At 35.8% G+C, this 18,941-nt stretch overlaps 1 protein-coding gene across 5 annotated transcripts in view; it reads right to left on the bottom strand.

The window, feature by feature from the left end:
• Positions 1-18,941, bottom strand: part of SPAG17 (sperm associated antigen 17) — a 234,437-nt gene that overhangs the window by 92,838 nt on the left and 122,658 nt on the right. For all 5 annotated transcript variants that reach the window (XM_050748555.1, XM_050748550.1, XM_050748562.1 and 2 more), the window contains 2 exons: positions 13,272-13,450; positions 11,561-11,652 (listed from right to left, as the gene is read on the bottom strand). In XM_050748555.1, the coding sequence (XP_050604512.1) occupies positions 11,561-11,652; positions 13,272-13,450 (271 nt within the window). The remainder of the gene's footprint in view (positions 1-11,560; positions 11,653-13,271; positions 13,451-18,941) is intronic.

The following is an 18,941-nucleotide window of genomic DNA, read 5'->3' on the forward strand; positions in this document are numbered from 1 at the left end:
GACAAATCAAAATACTGAACTAGAAACCTTGACGTCATCCTTGATTCTCTTTCTCACTCAACTTCTGTCTACTAAATCCCGCCAATTCTCCCTTAGAGATGTCTCCTCACTTCAGCTTCTTCTCTCATGGTTTATTTTGCAATTTCCTAGGTTCAGGTCTTCATTATCTTTAGCCTGGACCATTGTAGCAGCCTCTTAACTGGTCTCCCAGTCTCCTATCCTTCACATGAGTCTGATCTTTAATTTAGGTCCTAAAGATAGTTTATTAGCAATGTGGAAGACTAGATGTTCAGAGAAACATACTTGGGACAAAATAATTCAAAAATGATGGATAAAATAGGTAAAATGATGGAGGGTAAGTCTCCCATAAGCACTCCTAACCACAAGCCTGTCCTCACATAGACTTGTGGCCAAAATACAGATTACCTTAACATTTTATTTTAAAACAGTTATTGAAGCAGGAAAATAGGGTCTAGAAGCAGGGAACAAAAGGCTGATTCACACTTCAGCAATGACAGGAAACGTCCTCTGCTAGGGTGTAGGTCAAGTAAGTGACTTTGTAACTTTACTTCGTTCTCTCCATTTACATAGAGCGTACCCCAAGTAACCAATGGAATCCTCTAGTGGGTATTTAAATTCTCAATAATTCTGTAACGGGGTCTTTGAGCTCCTATGCCTGGAACCATTCCCACACTGTGGTGTGTACTTTCATTTTCAACAAATCCCTTCATTCCTTCCTTCCTTTGTTTGTGCATTTTGTTCAGCTCTTTGTTCAAGATGCCAAGAACCTGGACTCGTCCACCGTTAACATTATGATTTGATATAAGCTCACAAATGAAAATCACAAAACATGCAGAAGTAAACCACTTTGAGTAAGAAACAAACTGTGAAATCATATCTACAAAAACCTCAGATATTGTAATTACCAAATAGAGAATATAAGGTAAGATTTAAAACATGCTCAAATAAATAAAAAGAAGTATTAAAAGCATAAGTAAGAAAGAGAGGATTATCAAAAATGGCAAGGTGAGTTTGAAAGACTTCTTGAAAATGGAACTGAATTTTTGAAAAGGCAGTATTTGAACAGATAATGCCTGAGACATTTAGAGAGTTGAAGAAAGACGTTCATACTAACATTAAGGAAGACCAAGAAATCAAAAGCAGGAAATAACATTGGTGTATTGGACTTAGCTCATATTAACTTAAAAGAGTTTATTGTTAAATTTTTAGAAATTTTGTGAGCCAACTGTTAACCATGATCATCATCTAAAAATTATATAAATTTGCAATTAAGAAAATATTAAAAACAAATGCAATAAAGACGCAAAACTTACCACAATGTAAGTATTTTGTGACATTTCACTATTGTCTATGCTCTGGAGTTTATTTATGTCAATTGTAATGGTATCATGACAACATTATATGATGGTGTGCTACTGCATAGCACTGCCAACATCAGTGTTGTCATATAGTAGCTTGAAATCAGCTATTGTAGGGGTACTTACACTACAAACACCAGCAAATGCTACAAGTCAGGACTGATTGATTGTTTATTATCTAGATTTAAGGAAGTGATGGAGATCATGTTAATAATGCAGACTAGCTGTTATATTGTTACTAGCACAGAAAGGTGAGGAAATAGTCTTCCATTATTAAAAAACGATTACTTGACTCAGCAAAAAAGTTGCTAATGTTATTGACAAATGAGTGACATATCCTTTCTTTGTTTCACTTTTGTCTTACTTGTTAACATAAATAAAAATATCAGCATTCATATTAGAACTAAATGTGTTTATCAATTGTAACCATAGCTTGGCTAAGGATACAACAGTTTAGCAAAAATCAATTTGCAGAAATCAAAATGCTATTTGGAATTTATGGGTCGCTATATGGAATTTACATAAATAATATTATATGCTTTATTATTACATGTAAATTTTGTATTATATATATACTCTATATCAGAAACATTTATAACTTATGTACATATATGTATACTTTTGTTTTCCTAGAGTGCTACTGCTTAAGCATTTACCAGCACACCACTGAATGTTTTCAAAGCAGCTAGAGAGAAAAGATAAACTGTTCACTTTGGGAGGCCAAGGCAGGCAGATCACAAGATCAGGAGTTTGAGACCAGCCTGGCCAACATGGTGAAACCCCATCTCTACTAACAATACAAAAATTAGCTGGGTGTGGTGGTGGGCGCCTGTAATCCCAGCTACTCAGGAGGCTGAGGCAGGAGAATCGCTTGAACCCGGGAGGCAGAGCTTGCAGTGAGACGAGATGGCGCCACTGCACTCCAACCTGGGCAACAGAGCAAGACTCTGTCTCAAAACAAACAAACAAACAAACAAACAAAAAAAACCTCTCTATGAAAGAATGACAAATTAGATGGACAGTCAACTTGTTAACACCCACAATGTGTCAGCAAGGAAAATGTGGAAAAATATCTTAAGAGTTGATATGGTTTGGATTTGTGTTCCTGCTCAAATCTCATGTCGAATTATAATCCCCAGTGTTGGAGGAGGAGCCTGGTGGGAGGTGATTGGATCATGGGGGCAGATTTCCCCCTTGCTGTTCTTGTGATAGTGAGTGAGCTCTCAGGAGATCTGGTTGTTTAAAAGTGTGTAGCACCTCCCCCTTCATTCTCTTCCTCCTGCTCCACTCATGCAGGATGTGCCTGCTTTCCCTTCCCCTTCAGCCAGGATTGTAAGTTTCCTGAGGCCTCTCTAGGCATGTTTCCTGTGGAGCCTGCAGAACCGTGAGCCAATTATATCTCTTTTCTTAAAAAATTACCCAGTCTTAGGTAGTTCTTTATAAAAATGTGAGAACAGACTAATACAAGAGTGATAAGAGGAAATAAAAAAGCCAACCAAGAATTTTATAAATGAAAACTATGTTTAATGAGTAAGGGCAAAATAAAGTCATTTTTCAGATAAGTAAAAACTGAGTTTAATAGCAACTGTGATATTGGGGTATAATAAGAAACAGATATTTGGTCATCTTTCCTGGCTCCTGGCACAGAGCCCCTAAGTCCCTTGGAATTTCATAAGTGATAGGAGCATCTTTTGCTCTAATGAGGCAACTCTTGTCATGTTCTTCAGGATAGGATGTGGGCTGTCCAGAAAGACCAAACCTTGATTAGAAGTTTGGGACTTTCAGCCTCATCCCCAAACCCCTCAGGAGGGAGGAGGAGCCAGAGATTGAGTTAATAATCTATCACGCCTGCATGATGAAACTTCCATAAAAACCTCTAAACGACAGGGTTTGGAGAGCTTCTGAACTAAGATGGTGAATGCATCCAAGCTCTGGGAGAATGACACACTCCACTTCCATGGGGACAGAAGCTCTTGTGCTTGCGACTCTTCTGGATCTTGCTGTATGTACCACTTTATCTGGCTGTTCATTTGTATCCTTTATAATATCTTTTTATTATCAACCAGAATAGTAAGTACAGTGTTTTCCTGAGTCTTATGAGACATAAGCTTTCTAGCTAGTTATCAAACCCAAGGAGGTGATTGTGGAAACCTCCAAATGAGTAGCCAAGTCAGACAGAAGTGTGCGTACCCTGGGTACCCAAAAATTGTTACTTGCGATTGGCATCTGAAGAGGAAGGAGTCTTGTGGGAGTGAGTTAATCTACAAGGTCTGTGCTAACTTTGGGTAGTCAGTATCAGAATGGAATTTCATTGTAGAACACCCAATTGGTGTCTGGAAAGTTGCAGATTCAGTTGGTGTGGCGAAAAAACACCCACAAATTTACTGTCAGAAGTATTGTGAGTAAAACAGTTCATAGCAACAAACCCCCAGTAAAAGAACTTCTAGAGCAAAGACTCCTGAAACATAAAGAAGAAATGCCCAAGGAAACAAATGGTAAGCATGGAGATAAAGCTAAAACAACATTGACCATGTAAGACAATTACAATGAGGTCAGGCATGGTGGCTCACGCTTGTAATTCCAGCACTTTGAGAGGCCCTGGAGGAGGTTTGCTTGAGCCCAGGAGTTCGAGACCAGCCTGGGCAACATAGTGAGACTCCATCTCTACAAAAAATTAAAAACTTAGCTGGGCATGGTGGCACACTGCTATAGCCCTAGCTACGTGGCAGGCTGAGGCAAGAGGATCATTTGAGCCCAGGAATTTGAGGCTGCAGTGAGCTATGATCATGCCACTGCACTCCAGCCTGGGTGACAGAGCCAGACTCTGTTCCTAAAACAAAAAGTAATAAATAAATAAATAAATAAATAAATAAATAAATAAATAAATGAAACAATTACAATGATAATGTTTAATTTGTAGGAAGACAAAAAAAAATCAAGATAAAACTTAAGCATCAGTTTAAATCATTTTAATAGTTCCTGGAATTGTTCTGAAAGAAAAAAATATTTTGTTAAGTTTAGATTTCATTAAATTATACTGAAATTAAGTTAAATTGAAATGATATAACAAGTTAAATTTCTACAGCAATCACTAGTAGGAAGAAAAATTGCATACATATTAAACTTTTCCTATAAACGGCCAGAGAGTCAATATTTTAGGGCCAAGAGGCAATATCAAGGACATCCATGTAAGTACTTATGCAATGAGAGAGAAAAGAAATTTATACAACTATTTTACTGACAAATAATTGAGTACAATTTTTAGTAACAAGAAAAATAGAATTCTTTTTTTGTGTTGGGGGGATAACATTTCACTTATTTAGAGTGAAAATCAAAGTTCCATATTATCAAAGTGATTGCAAAATGAAAAGAGGAAAATAAACTTAATACAAAGAAAGCAAGAAAGGAGGAAAAGAAAGGATCATAGAGAATATATAAAATACAAAATAGGTTAGTTGAATAAATCCCAAACACGTCATTAATCAGAATAGATAAAATGGAGTCTACTTTCCTGCTAAACATCAGTGTTCATCAGACAAGACTTTTAAACATCTAGTTTGTAGTCCTTGTTTACAAGAAACACACTTAAAATATAGTTTTTGTTGCTCTTGTGAATAAAATTTATTATTTGTAATGTTTTCTAATTGGTTATTGCTGGTGAATAGGAATGCCAGTGATTGTTTTCAATGTTCATCTTGTCTACACCTGCACTTCCTCAATTCTTTTTAAAGTCAACACAGAGTGACATCAGCGAGATGGTGGAATAGGACTTTCCAGAACTCATCCCTCACAGAAACACGGATTTTAACAACTACCCACACATGAAAATACCTTCACAAGAGCTAGGAAACCCAGGTGAGAGAGTATAGCATCTTAATATAGCTTGAAATTAAGAAGACACAGGCTGGTATCTGCAGATCACCCCTCCACACCTGCCCCAGTGCCAGGCCAGCCCCTGCAGACTCAGGCTCTAGGCCCACCTCACTGTCAGGCCCACTTCAGTGGTCCCATCATTCAGGCTGCCTCTAGCACCAAGCTGGCTCCCCGTGGCCCCAGGCTTCAGGCCTGCTCCGGTAGACTCAGCCTGTAGGTCCTTCCCGATGCTAGGACAGTTCTCAGATCCCAGACTTCAGGCTGGCTCATGCAGATCCAGCTTCCAGGCCCTCGTCATTGCCAGGCCAGCACCTATGCTTTCCAGTTGCAGACTGGCTACTGCTGACTCAGGACCCAGTCTGCCTTAAAACCAGGCAAAACTCTGCAGCCCCAGACTCCAGACTGGCGAGTGCAAAACCTATCCTCCAGGAACCCCCGGCACCTGTTAGTATCCAAAAACTCAGCCTCCAGGCCGGCCCTGTGAACACAGACTCCAGACTTGCTTAGTGCCAGGTCATCCCCTGTGGCACCAGGTTTCAGACCAGCCCCTGAGGCCTCATGTTCCAGCAGACACGAGGTCCAGGACTGCTCTAGCAGACTGAGGTTCCAGGTCCATCCCAATAGACCCAAGCACTGGGCTGGTTCCTGTGAACCTCGGTTCTAGGGTCACCCCTGCAGAGTCAGGTTGCAGGCTGACCACATGGTTCTAGGACCCAGGCCTGTCCTCATGGCTCAGCACCACGTCAGCCACATGCTCCAGGCTGGTGCCCAAAGCCCCAGGCTCCAGTGGACCCAGGCTTGCCTCCATGGACTCAGGCTCCATGCCCATCCTTGTGGACCTATTTGTAGGCCCATCCAAGTCTCTGGCCAGTTCCTGCAGACTCAGGCTCAAGGTCTGCTCCAGTGTCAGGTCAGCACTCAAGGACCCAGGCTCCAGGCCCACCTCAGCCTGGAGGTTGAACCCTGTCAACAGATTTACCCCAGTGGACTCTGGTGACAGGCTGGCTGCTGTGGATTCATGATCCAGGCTTGTCAGAACAGACCCAAGCTCCAGGCCCACCTCAGCAGACCCAGGCTTCAGGCTCAAGCCTTCAAACCCAGAAAAGATAAATAAAACAATTCAACTTTCTGTTAAAAAATTAATGAAACTAAATTTGTTTTTCAAAAAAATAAACATGAATAAACTTTTAGCTTAACTAAAAAAAAGAGAGAGGACTCAAATAAATACAATTGGGAATAAAAGAGGAGACATTACAAACAGTACCACAGAAATACAAAGAATCAGCCAGGCGCGGTGGCTCACGCCTATAATCCCAGCACTTTGGGAGGCTGAGGTAGGTGGATCACGAGGTCAGGAGTTCAAGACCAAACTAGCCAATATGGTGAAACCCCCTCTCTAATAAAAATACAAAAATTAGTCAGGCATGGTGGTGCCTGTAGTCCCAGCTACTCGGGAGGCTGAGGCAGAAGAATCGCTTAAACCTGAGAGGCAGAGGTTGCAGTGAGCCGAGATCGCACCACTGCACTCCAGCCTGGGCGACAGAGCGAGACTCCATCTCAAAAAAATACATATATAAAAATAAAAATAAATAAAATAAAATACAAAGGATCACAGAGGGTACTATGAATAATTACACACTAATGAATTGATAACCTAGATGGAATGAATAAATTCCTAGAAGCATACAACTTACCGAGATTAAGTCATGAAGAAATATAAAACTGAACAGACAAATAACAATGAAGAGACTGAATCCGTAAGAAAATGTCTCCCATCATGAAAAGCCCAGGACCTGATGGCTTTACTAACGCATTATCTCAAACATTTAAAGAACTAATACAAATTCATCTCACTCTATGAAAAAAATTAAAGAGAAGAGAATACTTCCAAACTCATTTTATGAAGCCAACATTACCCTGATACCAAAGCTAAACAAGGACATTGCAAGAAAATAAAATGACAGGCCATTGTCCCTGGTGATGTTAGATGCAAAAATCCTTCAAAAAATTCTAGTAAACTGAATTCAACAGCATATTTGAAAGGCTCATTCTTCATGATTAAGTGTGATTTATTCCTGGGATGCAAAGATGATTCAACATATTCAAGTCAATATATGTGACACGCCATATTACAAAATGAAGGATAAAAATCACATGATCATCACAATAGATGTGGAAAAAACATATGACAAACTCAAATATCCTTTCATAATAAAAACTCTCAACAAAGTAGATAAAGAAGAAATGTGGTAGATAAAGAGGAAATGTATCTCAACACAATAAAAATGTCCATGCTACCCAAAGTGATCTACAGATTCAATACAATCCCTATCAAAATTCCAATGTCATCTTTTCATATAAATAGAAAAAAATCCTAAAACTTGTAGGGAATTACCAAAGACTCCTAATTGCCAACACAATCTTGAGCAAAAATAAAAATGCTAGAGGTATTGTTACAGTAGGTAGCTAGTCAGGCATGAGCAGGGCAGATGAGGGCTGCCACCCATTACACACAACAGGAATGCCAGAAGACCATTAGGTGATGGCCAGGCAGTTGTTAACTGTCTCTCTAAATAATAATTGGTCACAGCTGGTGCCAGGGAAGGGGCGTCTTCCAGTAGATGGAAAACACCTGAAACTGGTGATCAGCAGCTTCCCAGTGAGACCTCAGGAGTTGGGTGAGTGGGCTCAAAAATGTGCGTTAAGAGGCAAAATAGTGGAGTTTAACTGGTATATTAACTTCCTCTAGGAATGCTAGACTGGTAAGGGAAGGACGCCTCAAGTGAGCATGCATACAACTCCAGAAATCATACTATGCCTGCTCCCCTCCCAAATGCTAGCAGGCCACTGCACATGTGGACAGCCCACTCCAAGGGAAGAATCATGGGAGAAGTAATGCAAGACCCTGGAGTATGCCAACATTTAAAACACCAAGTCAAAACGTCAAACTGTGCACTTGATCTCTCAAGTCACCTGCTCAGCCCTCTTCCAAGTGTACTTTATTTCGTTTCATTCCTGCTCTAAAGCTTTTTAATAAACTTTCAATTCTGCTCTAAAACTTGCCTCAGACTCTCCTTCTGCCTTATGCACCTGAGTTGAATTCTTTCTTCTGAGGAGGCAAGAATTGAGGTTGCTGCAGACCCATATGGATTTGCCACTGGTAACAGTATCACACTACCTGATTTCAAAATGGTTAGCTATAAAGCTATGGTAATCAAGACACCATGGTACTGGCATAAACACACAGACCAATGGAATACAATAGAGGGCCCATATGTAAATGCACACATGTACAGTCAATTCATATTCAGCATAGATGCCAAGAACACAAAATTGAAGAAGACCAAGTTTTCAATAAATGGTGTTGGGAAAACTGGATATCCACATGCAAAAGAATGAAATTACACTCTTATCTAATGTCCATGCATAAAAAACACCACCAAATGGATTAAAGACGTAAATGTATGTCCTGAAATTATGAAACTACTAGAAGAAAACACAAGAGAAATCTCCATCACATTGTTCTGGGCAATGATGTTTTGAATATGACCTCAAAAGCACAGGCAACAAATGCAAAAATAGACAAATGGCATCACATTAGACTAAAACCTTCGCACAACAAGAAAACAATCAACAAAGTGAAGAAACAACCTATGGAATACGACGTAATATTCGAAAACCTGCAACCGATAAGAAGTTAATATCTAAAAATATACCTAAGGTACTCAACTCAGTAGCAAGAAAACAAATAACCCAATTAAAAAATGAGCAAAGGACCCAAGCAGACATTTCTCAAAAGAAGGCTTACAAACGTCCCACAGGTTCAGGAAAAAAAAGCCCAGCATAACTAATCAGCAGGGAAATGCAAATTAAACTCATGATGCAATATCATCTCACACCTGACAGAATGGCTATGAGAAAAAAGACAAGATAATAAATGTTGGGGAGGATGTGGAGAAAAGAGAACCATGGTACACTGATGATGGGAATGTAAATTACCACAGCCACTATTGAAAGCAGTATGGCGGCTCCTCAAAAATTAGAATTAGAACTACCATATAATCCAGCAATCCCACTTCTGGATATATATCTAAAGGATCTGAAATCAATATCTTGAGAAGGTATCTGCATACTCATGTTTATTGCAGCATTATGTACAATAGCCTAGATATGGAATCAACCTAAACATCCATCAACAAATAAATGAATAAAGAAAATGTGAGATACACACAATGGAGTACTATTTTATGTATATATTCTATAATACTATGTATACATATATTACATTATGTACATACTACATTATGTATTATGTATGTACATATACACAAAATACATAATACATATTATATAATATATAGTTATAATATATAGTGTAATTAATATAGTGTTATATATAGTGTAAATACAATACTATTATAATATATAAACCATATAATATATACTATTATAATATATAAACGATTATAATATATAAAAGTATATATACACACACACACACACACACACACAATGGAATACTATTCAGCCTTTAGAAAGAAGAAAATTCTGTTATTTGCGGCAACATGGATGAGCCTGGGGGACATTATATTAAATGAAATAAGCCAGGGACAGAAACACAAATAGCACATGATCGCACTTATATGTGGACTCTAAAAGAGCTGAACTCACAGAAACAGAGAGTAGAATGGTGGTTACCAGGGGCTGCAGGAAAGGGGATCGGAAAGACGTTGGTCAAAGGTTGTGAAATTTCAGTTAGACAGGAGGAATACATTCAAGAGATCTATTGTACAACATGATGACTATAGTTAATAACAATGAAATGTATACTTGAAAATTGCTAAGAAATTAGATTTTAAGTATTCTTGCCACATAAAAATAATAACTATGTGAGGTGATGCATATGTTAATTAGCTTGATTTAGCCATTATATAATATGTACATAATTCAAAACGTTACGTTGTACACCAGAAATATATACCATTTTTCTCAGTTAAAAAATAAGTAACAAAAATAAGTTTTTATAAGCCAACATAACCTTAATACCAATGCTTGTTAATAATAACACAAAAGTCTATAGACCAATTTCATTCACCATGGATATAAAAATTCCAAATAAAATGCTATCAAATCAAACCCAGATTTTTATGGAAATAACAATATGCCATGAACATATAGTACCGTAATTTTTATCCATTATGTATGTAAAGATGTTCCCAGGAGATTATTAAAATTAAAATTACTAGGTTCTACTCTCAAAGATGCAGTTAGGATGGAGTAAAGGAATGTGAATTTTACTAAGTCCCTCCTCCCACCAGACACCCTTAGGCAATTATGATGTATGTAGTTATGTGGGATGAGAACTAAACTTAAGGAAACCATGAATTTTTTTATAGAAATGCAAATGCAACTTCTGTTGTTAAATCAATCTCTATAATTCAATATATCAACAAAAGAGGAAAACTAACATATATTAGTCTCCAAACAAATAAGAGAGTTTAAAAATTAACAAAATTTGGCAGCAATTAACAATAAAGTTGATGGTATAGCATATAATTTTCTTTACTATTAATATCCAGAAACCAGAGGCTCATCAAAATTAATCAACTTTGTTTAAATGTTTATTGAATTCTCATAGGGGTGGGGAAGTTGGCTCTTGCTTACCCAGTATTAAAGCTTGCAACAAAGCTATCATAATTAAAATAGTATGGTACATGCATAGGAATAATTAAGTAGGTGACTGAAACAGAATACAACATTCAAAATTGAATTCAAAGAATAAATGGGTGCCTAATATGCGATCTAATCAGCACCCAAATTCAGTGGGGAGAATTAATGTTATATTTAATTAAAAAGTACTAGTAACATAGCCTATCTGGACAAAGAAAAAGTAAGACCTTTACATTATACTATATAAAAATACATTTTAGATAGATATCCAAATATTAAAAAAATCTATAAAAATATTCTAAGAGAATGCATAAAAATATATATGTATATCTCAAAGTGGAATCAACCCAGTAGAATCAATAACATAAAAGCCCTTAAACCATAATGGGAAAAAAATAACAGAGTTTTTCAAAAACTGTTTAAAAATAAGCTATAACATACACACAAAAACGCACAAATAGCACAAATCAAACACTCCTGTAAGTACCAGCAGGTCAAAAAGAGATGGTCTCCGGCTTCCAGGAAGCCATCCTCATGCTTCTTGCCAATCACTACTGCCCCAAAGGCAGCCACTATCCTGTTCTGTAATACTTTAGTTCAGTTTTGCCTGTTTTTAAAGTTTATGGAAGCTGGATTACCTTGAGAGAGCCTTCTAAAATGAAAGGAATCTTTTCCTTCTCTTTTTCTTTTTCTTGATCTGATATCTCTGTTTTGCTGATTCCTTTGTAACCTATAATCAGACGCAATTAAACTTCTTAGTAACTCTTAAATAAGATATCATAGAAGGACCAAATCTCTGGGTTAGATGAGATCTCAAAGGCTTTCAAGTTCAACTTCTCATTTATTTATCTCTGATTTTTTTCTTGCCATCTCTAGAATGAACATCTGAAATGGGACTGAGCCACATCAGTGACGGGGAGCTCAGTTTCTGGGGACAGTTCATTCCATTCTCAGTGTATTGATACGTTGCAGCTTTTATTGAACTGCGGTCTCTCTCTCTGTAAAGATTTCACCTAATAATCCTAGTTTACCACTTTAAGACTACACCGAACAAATCTAATGTTTCCATCCACATTGAAGCCCTTCTCTTGCCATTGTAGTCATTCTATTTTGAAGACTTATATTTTTCTGTACTTGAGAGACCTGAAATTGAATGCAATATCTACCAGGTACATCCAATACCAAATTAACTATTATCTAGATTTTCACAGGTTTTTGGTCTTTTCAGTAGTATTATAAAGAAAAGGCAGTAAACTCACATTTTTTATCTTACTAATAGGCAGGTGTGGCCCTAGACGTGAGTATTAGAGGGCAGCCCTACCCATTTTTTTAAAAAATGTAGTCCTATCTATTTCTTTTTCTTTTTCTTTTTTTTAGGTACTTAATGCTCTCCTTCTGGGTCCCCATCAGGACCCAGAACTGATAGATTATACAACCATTTTGGTCGATATGGTAAACGGTTCATCATTAACTTGGTTTTATATGGTTTACTTTAAAATCATGCCAGGTACAAACTCCTTTGGTAATTGATAGAGGTTGCCAAAATTTTGGAAGTTATGTAGTGTTGCTCCTTTATGAGAAATCCCTCTCACTTTGGCTATAATAAATGAATATTATTAACAAGGAGTCCATTTTCTTTGAACAAACAATGAAATATGATTATTTTCTAGATGAATTATCTCATTGTTTCACTTCTTTATCAAGTATCTTTCTAAAAGTCTATTTTACTCTGTCACCGTCTTCCCCTTCTGGCCACAGCCTCAAGGCCACAATAACACAACATAACCACCACAACAACATCATCATCAACAAAGGTATATATTGATCCAATATCCTGTCAAGTACCGGCCACAGGCCTCCAAAAATCTCTTTCCCTATTATCTTTAGATTCCTACTCCCAGTTAGTCTTGGGACCCTTCTGTATGCTGTTCTAAGAAAGATCTTGTTTTAATCTCACTTTTGGATTCTATAATTGTTCAAATAGATATCTATTAACTCTGAATTTACTTCTTATGTTGTCAACAAATCTTAGATAGCTTAATTTACCAATCCTACCAATAAAGGCATTTGGCATTTCTCTAACATGTAACATTTGATCTGCACAACAGATGGAATCTTCCAGATTTGACAAGAAGTGGGGTCAATATAAACAAATATTCTATTATTGCACTCAGGTACAATCCCATATTTGGAATGCAGCTACTCTATTTACTAGAGAAAGTGAAGAATCACAGGAACTTTTTTGAGTAATTCTTTTTAATGCTGAAATATTCAGAGTCTTGATTAAATTAAGAGATAGAAGAATGTTCTTGAATTTTATTCCACGTGTAAGTTGAACTGGTTACTTACTTTTAGATTTTTTAAGGGAAAAGATTTTGCTAGCAGAAGTAAGTCTGGCATTAGCAGATTTCAATTCCAGCTCAGCTTTGGTCCTGATGATTTCCTCATTCATTTTAGATTCCTGATATATAGCTTCTTCTTTTGTAATCCAATCTTGAATAGATTTTGCAACAAGTTCCAAATAATTCCTAAACAAAACAACAACAAATGTCAATTTACTATGAAAGTCAATAAATACTAAAGATATTGACTGTGTAAATAAACTTTTTGCTCATGTTGCAAATATAATGAGTTTGAATATATCTTAGATGTATTTTGCACAAAATAGTCAAATACAAATATCCCATGAGCATATGAAAAAATGCCCTTCATCCACAGTTAAAGACATGTAAATTTAAAAATGAGATCTTTCAACTGACTCACTAGGCTTTGGGTTTAAGAAATAAAAAAAGAAATGAGATCTTTCCACCAAAGTGAAGGATTAACAAGTTTAATAATACCAAGAGGTAATGACAGTTTGAAGAGATGATCACTTTCACCACTGTTAGTTGGAGAATAATATAATGCAATCTCTTTTTCAGGCAATTTTATAGCACATTAGGAACTTTTAAAATTGATGACCAGTTAATACTCACTGGATTAACTAAATCACTATAGCTTTGCTATGAAGCTTACTGACCTTATGAATATGCACATCTTAAATAGTATTCTCTGTTTGTGTGTTTATGCTTTCATTGGCAATTTGTTGCTTACCAACAGTCATATTTGTTCCCAAATTCATTCACATCATTTATACTGACTAGTGTAATTATTTAAATTAGATGTTATATATACTTATATGAATGTCCAAAGAGAGTTGTTTCTGAGGACATTAGTTTTAAGATTTAGATTTCACAATAAAAATTAGTTATTGTCAAATTATGTGAAAGTGAGGCTTAAAGTTTTGAAAAAATAAAGCTAGATGGATTATATACTCAGGTTGTTTAATAGTTTTAATTCTTCATCCTTTTTGGAGAAATAAACTATAAATGTAAAATATGAATTATGGGGGTACCCAACATCTTCATTTAGAAGGTAATAGATATCTCAAACTCAACATGTCCCCAAATGAACTCTGGATCTACTCCAACCTGCAGCATCCAAATTCTCTGGCATTTTTAGTTGATGCAAGTCTACACTTCCAGTTAAACAGGTCAAATACCCTGATGTTCTCCTTTATTACTCTTATTTTCTATTTTTTTTTTTTTTTTTTTTTTTTTTGAGACGGAGTCTTGGTCTGTCACCCAGGCCGGAGTGCAGTGGTGCAACCACTCAGTTCACTGCAACCTCCGCCTCCTGGGTTCAAGCAATTCTCCTGCTTCAGCTTCCCAAGTAGCTGGGATTACAGGTGCCCGCGACCATGCCCGGCTTCTTATTTTCTTATATTCTTCCAATCTGTCAGGAAATCTAAATTACTGTGTAAAATTATTTAAAAATAATAAAAAAAAGTATTTATAATATATTCAAAATCTGCTGACTTCTCACTACCCTTACTGTTATTGCCCTGGTCTAAGCCATTACCATCTCTCGCTAGGATTTCTGCAATAGCCTCCAACTGGTTTCCCTGCTCCTACCCCCAAAGTATATTCTCAACATAGCAACTAGGATGATCCTTGTAACTCTTAAGTCAGATCATGTCTTTCCTCTGCTCAGACCTTTTTAATGAGTCTGCATGTCAAATAAAAATCAGAATACTTACAAGTAATCTACACCAAGGAAACATAGACTTATATATACAGCTCAAGCAGTCTTCAAATGAGAGAGCAAAATAAATATTAAGCATGCAGTGATTCGGAAAGCTTACCACACATAGGTGCTTTCTGAAATATTTACTCACAAATGTAATCCAGTTGCATTAAAAAAATAAATCAGAGAAATAAGACAACATTGGATATAAGTTAAAAGGTCAAGAAAAAAAGCAGTACGATTTACAATTAAATGTAACTATGCTATTAATTTGTGATTAGAAACTATTACTTTACAATGAGAAACAATAGTTCTAGACAATTCCAAAATGAGAAGTAGGGATTTGTTGGGGGTAAATGGAATTATGTTAAATTAAAAATTTTTTTTTTGCAAAATAATATTAGTACTCATTAACTCCAGATATGAGATAAAAATATATCAATGTTATTTAAAAAGGTAAGTATAACCTCTAGCAGAATATAAATAGAATGTATAACTTTTTAAAATTCACACACTCAGAATAAACTTAGAATATTCAGTCTAACAAAAGAAAATAGATTAATACTACATAGAAATTTATTTATAAAATTAAATGGTAAGAATAAAACAAAATGCATTACCAATAAAAGTAAAAGTGAATGGATTAAATTCTTTAGCATTTAAAATACTAAAATTTATTTTAAATTATTATTAAAATTCTTTAAAACACATAGGCTATCAGAGTAAAAAAATGCAAGCTACTATTTATTTATTTATTTTTGACAAGGTCTTGCTCTGTCACCCAGACTGGAGTGCGGTGGTACAATCATGGCTCACAGGTGCCTCAAACTTCTGGGCTTGAGAAATCCTCCCAGTTCACACTCCTAAGTAGCTGGGACCACAGGTGTGCACCACCAGAATCAGCTAATTTTTGTATTTTTTTGTAGAGACGGGTTTTGCCATGTTGCCCAGGCTGGTTTCAAACTCCTGTCCTCAAGTGAGCCTCCTGCCTTGGCTTTCCAAAATGCTGAGAATACAGGCATGAGCCACTGGGCTGGCCTCAAAGTGCTATTTAAAAGAGATGTACATACAAACGAAATTATGCAGAAAGATAGAAGTGTGGCAGATGGCAGACTAAGAAGTCAGAAGCCTAGGTCTTTGATGACTTTTACGAGCGGTTGTACTAGCTCTGAAGCACTGCCCAAGTCCAGATTTCTTGTTACAGGAGAAAAGTAATCCTCTTCTTAGTTTAAACCCGGTAGTCAACTTTACATTAACCTAGTGAAATACAATACCTACCTGACGTATAAAATGACTGGGAAAGTTATACCAACAAATTCTTATATAAAGAAAGACTATCCAAAAATATTAATATCAAACATTATTAAATACAAGGTAGAAAGTATTAAAGGGAACACAGAGGGACATTTTATCAGATTGATAAAAGTCCTCAATTAAGAAGGATTCAAAAATAAATTTGCACACACGTTACACATGTCAAAATAATAGAAAGGGGAGTAGATAAATCCATAATCATAAAAAGATATGAAAACATCCTTCTCATAAACAGACATTAATCATGAGAATACTCTGTTTAATTTTATGCCAATAGACTGGAAAATCTAGATGTCATGCATGATTCCCTAGAGAAATGGAAATTACTCAAATTGATTGAAGAATTAACAAATCTAAATAGAGGATTACTTTCAGAAGAATTGAAAAAGTTACAGACAATTGATCCTTGATCTCTTCATATTACCATTTCTCTCCTTGGGCCATGTCATCTAGCCCCTAGGAAGCCATAAGCTCAAAATGATTTTCCCTGTGAAGTAATGTGAAGGAATTACATTTAAATCTTTAAGCAATTTTCAGTTGATTTTTGTGTATACTTTAAGATAGTAATTCATTTTTTGAATTTTAATTTATTTTTAAGTAAACAAAAATTGTAAATATTTATAATGTACAACATGTGGTTTTGAAATATATATACTGTGGAATGGCTAAATTGAATTAATTAACATACATACTATCTTGCAAACTTATTATTTTTTGTAGGGTAAGAACACTTAAAATTAGGAATCCAATCCTAGTGCTATTGTATCACTGTCTACTTCTCCTTTAGTTCTGTTAATATTTGCTTTAGGTTACTTTGCTGTTCAATGCTGTGTACATACATATTTACAACTGGTGTATCTGCTTGGAGAACTGACCTTGTCATTATATAATGATGTAGTCATTATAAGTCTTTCTTTATCTTTTGTAGCAATTTTTGATTTAAAGCCTATTTCATATGATATAAGTGTAGACAACCTTGATCCCTTTTGGTTATTATTTGCATGGAATACGTTTTTCTCTCTCGTCACTTTCACCTTATTTGTGCCCTTAAATCTAAAGTGAGTCTCTTGCAGGCAGAGTATAGTTGGATATTGTTTTATTATCCATTCATCCACTCTGAACTGGGGAATTTAATCCATTTAATGTAATTATTAATAAACTGTTGCCATTTAGTTTATTGTTTCCTTTTTTACCCTAATTCTGTGACATAGTATATTACATTTATTGATTTGTATATATTGAACCCTTCTTGCATTCCAGTTACAAATTTCACTTGATTGTGTTGAATAATTTTCAATTTTGTTTTACAGTTCTTTTGTTTCTTTCTTACTCTTTTCCTGTCTTCCTTTTTGACTGGCTGATTTTTTTGCAGTGTAATTGCTTCATTCCTTTCTCTTTCTCTTTCATGTGTTTCTTATAGATTTTTGCTTTGTGGTTACATAAAACACCTTACATGTATAACAGTTCATTTTAAGGTGATAAAACTTGACTTTGATTTTACATAAAAACACACATTTGGAGAAGTTTTTTTTTCTTTTTCCATTTTATAGAGATGCGGTCTTGATATCTCATCCAGGCTGGAGTACAACTCCTAGGCTCAAATGATCCTCCAGCCTAAGACTCCCATGTAGCTGCGACTCTCCCCTCCCAACATTTTATGTTATTGACATCACTATTTACATATTTTTGTAATGTGTATCCATTAATGAATCATCACAACTAGTTATTTTAATACATTTGTCTTTTAACTTTTATGTTAGTGTTAAATGTGATTTATGAACCACTATTACAATATTAAAGTATCCTGAATTTGACTATATACTTACCTTTACCTATAAGTTTTATGCTTCTATAAGTTTTCACATTGCTATTTAGTGTTTTTCATTTCAACTTGACAGCTCCCTTTGAGTATTTATTGAAGGGCAGGTCTGGTGGTGATGAACTCCCTCAGCTTTTGTTTGGGAAAGACTATCTCTCCTTCATTTATGAAGGCTACATTTGCTGGGTACAATATTCTCAGTTGTGTTATAAATGCATTGCTTTGGTCACATTTATATTTCCTGAATTCGTCATGTTCCTTGAGGTTTTCTGTTGCTGTCTTTGCAGTTTAAGAAGCAGTTCTCTCCTCCAGTCTTTACTGGCTAGATTTGGTATATAAAAAGGTGTTCAACACTAATCATCAAGGACATGCAGATCAAAATGACAATTAGATATCATTTCACTTATACTGGGATGGTTATTATAAACAAAACAAAATAAAACAAAAGATGTCAAGCATTTGAAAGGATGTGGAGAAACTGGAACCCTTATATATGGTTGGAGGGAATGTAGAAAGGTGCAGCCACTATGGAAAATAGCATAGAGGTTTCTCAAAAAGTAAAAATAGAACAACCATATAATCCATCAATCCCTTTTTTGAGTATGTATACAAAAAAATTGAAATCAGCATCTTGAAGAATTAGCTGGACCCCCATCTTCATTGCAATGTTTTCCACAGTAGCCAAGATAAAAAAACAACCTCAGTGTCTGATGATGGATTTAAATATGTGGTATATATGATGGAATAGCATTCAGCCTTAAAAAAGAAGGAAATCCTGCCATTTGTAACATGTATAAACCTAGAAGATATTATGCTGAGTT

Source organism: Macaca thibetana, chromosome 1 (assembly GCF_024542745.1).
Source record: "Macaca thibetana thibetana isolate TM-01 chromosome 1, ASM2454274v1, whole genome shotgun sequence".
Classification (NCBI taxonomy): Eukaryota; Metazoa; Chordata; class Mammalia; order Primates; family Cercopithecidae; genus Macaca; species Macaca thibetana.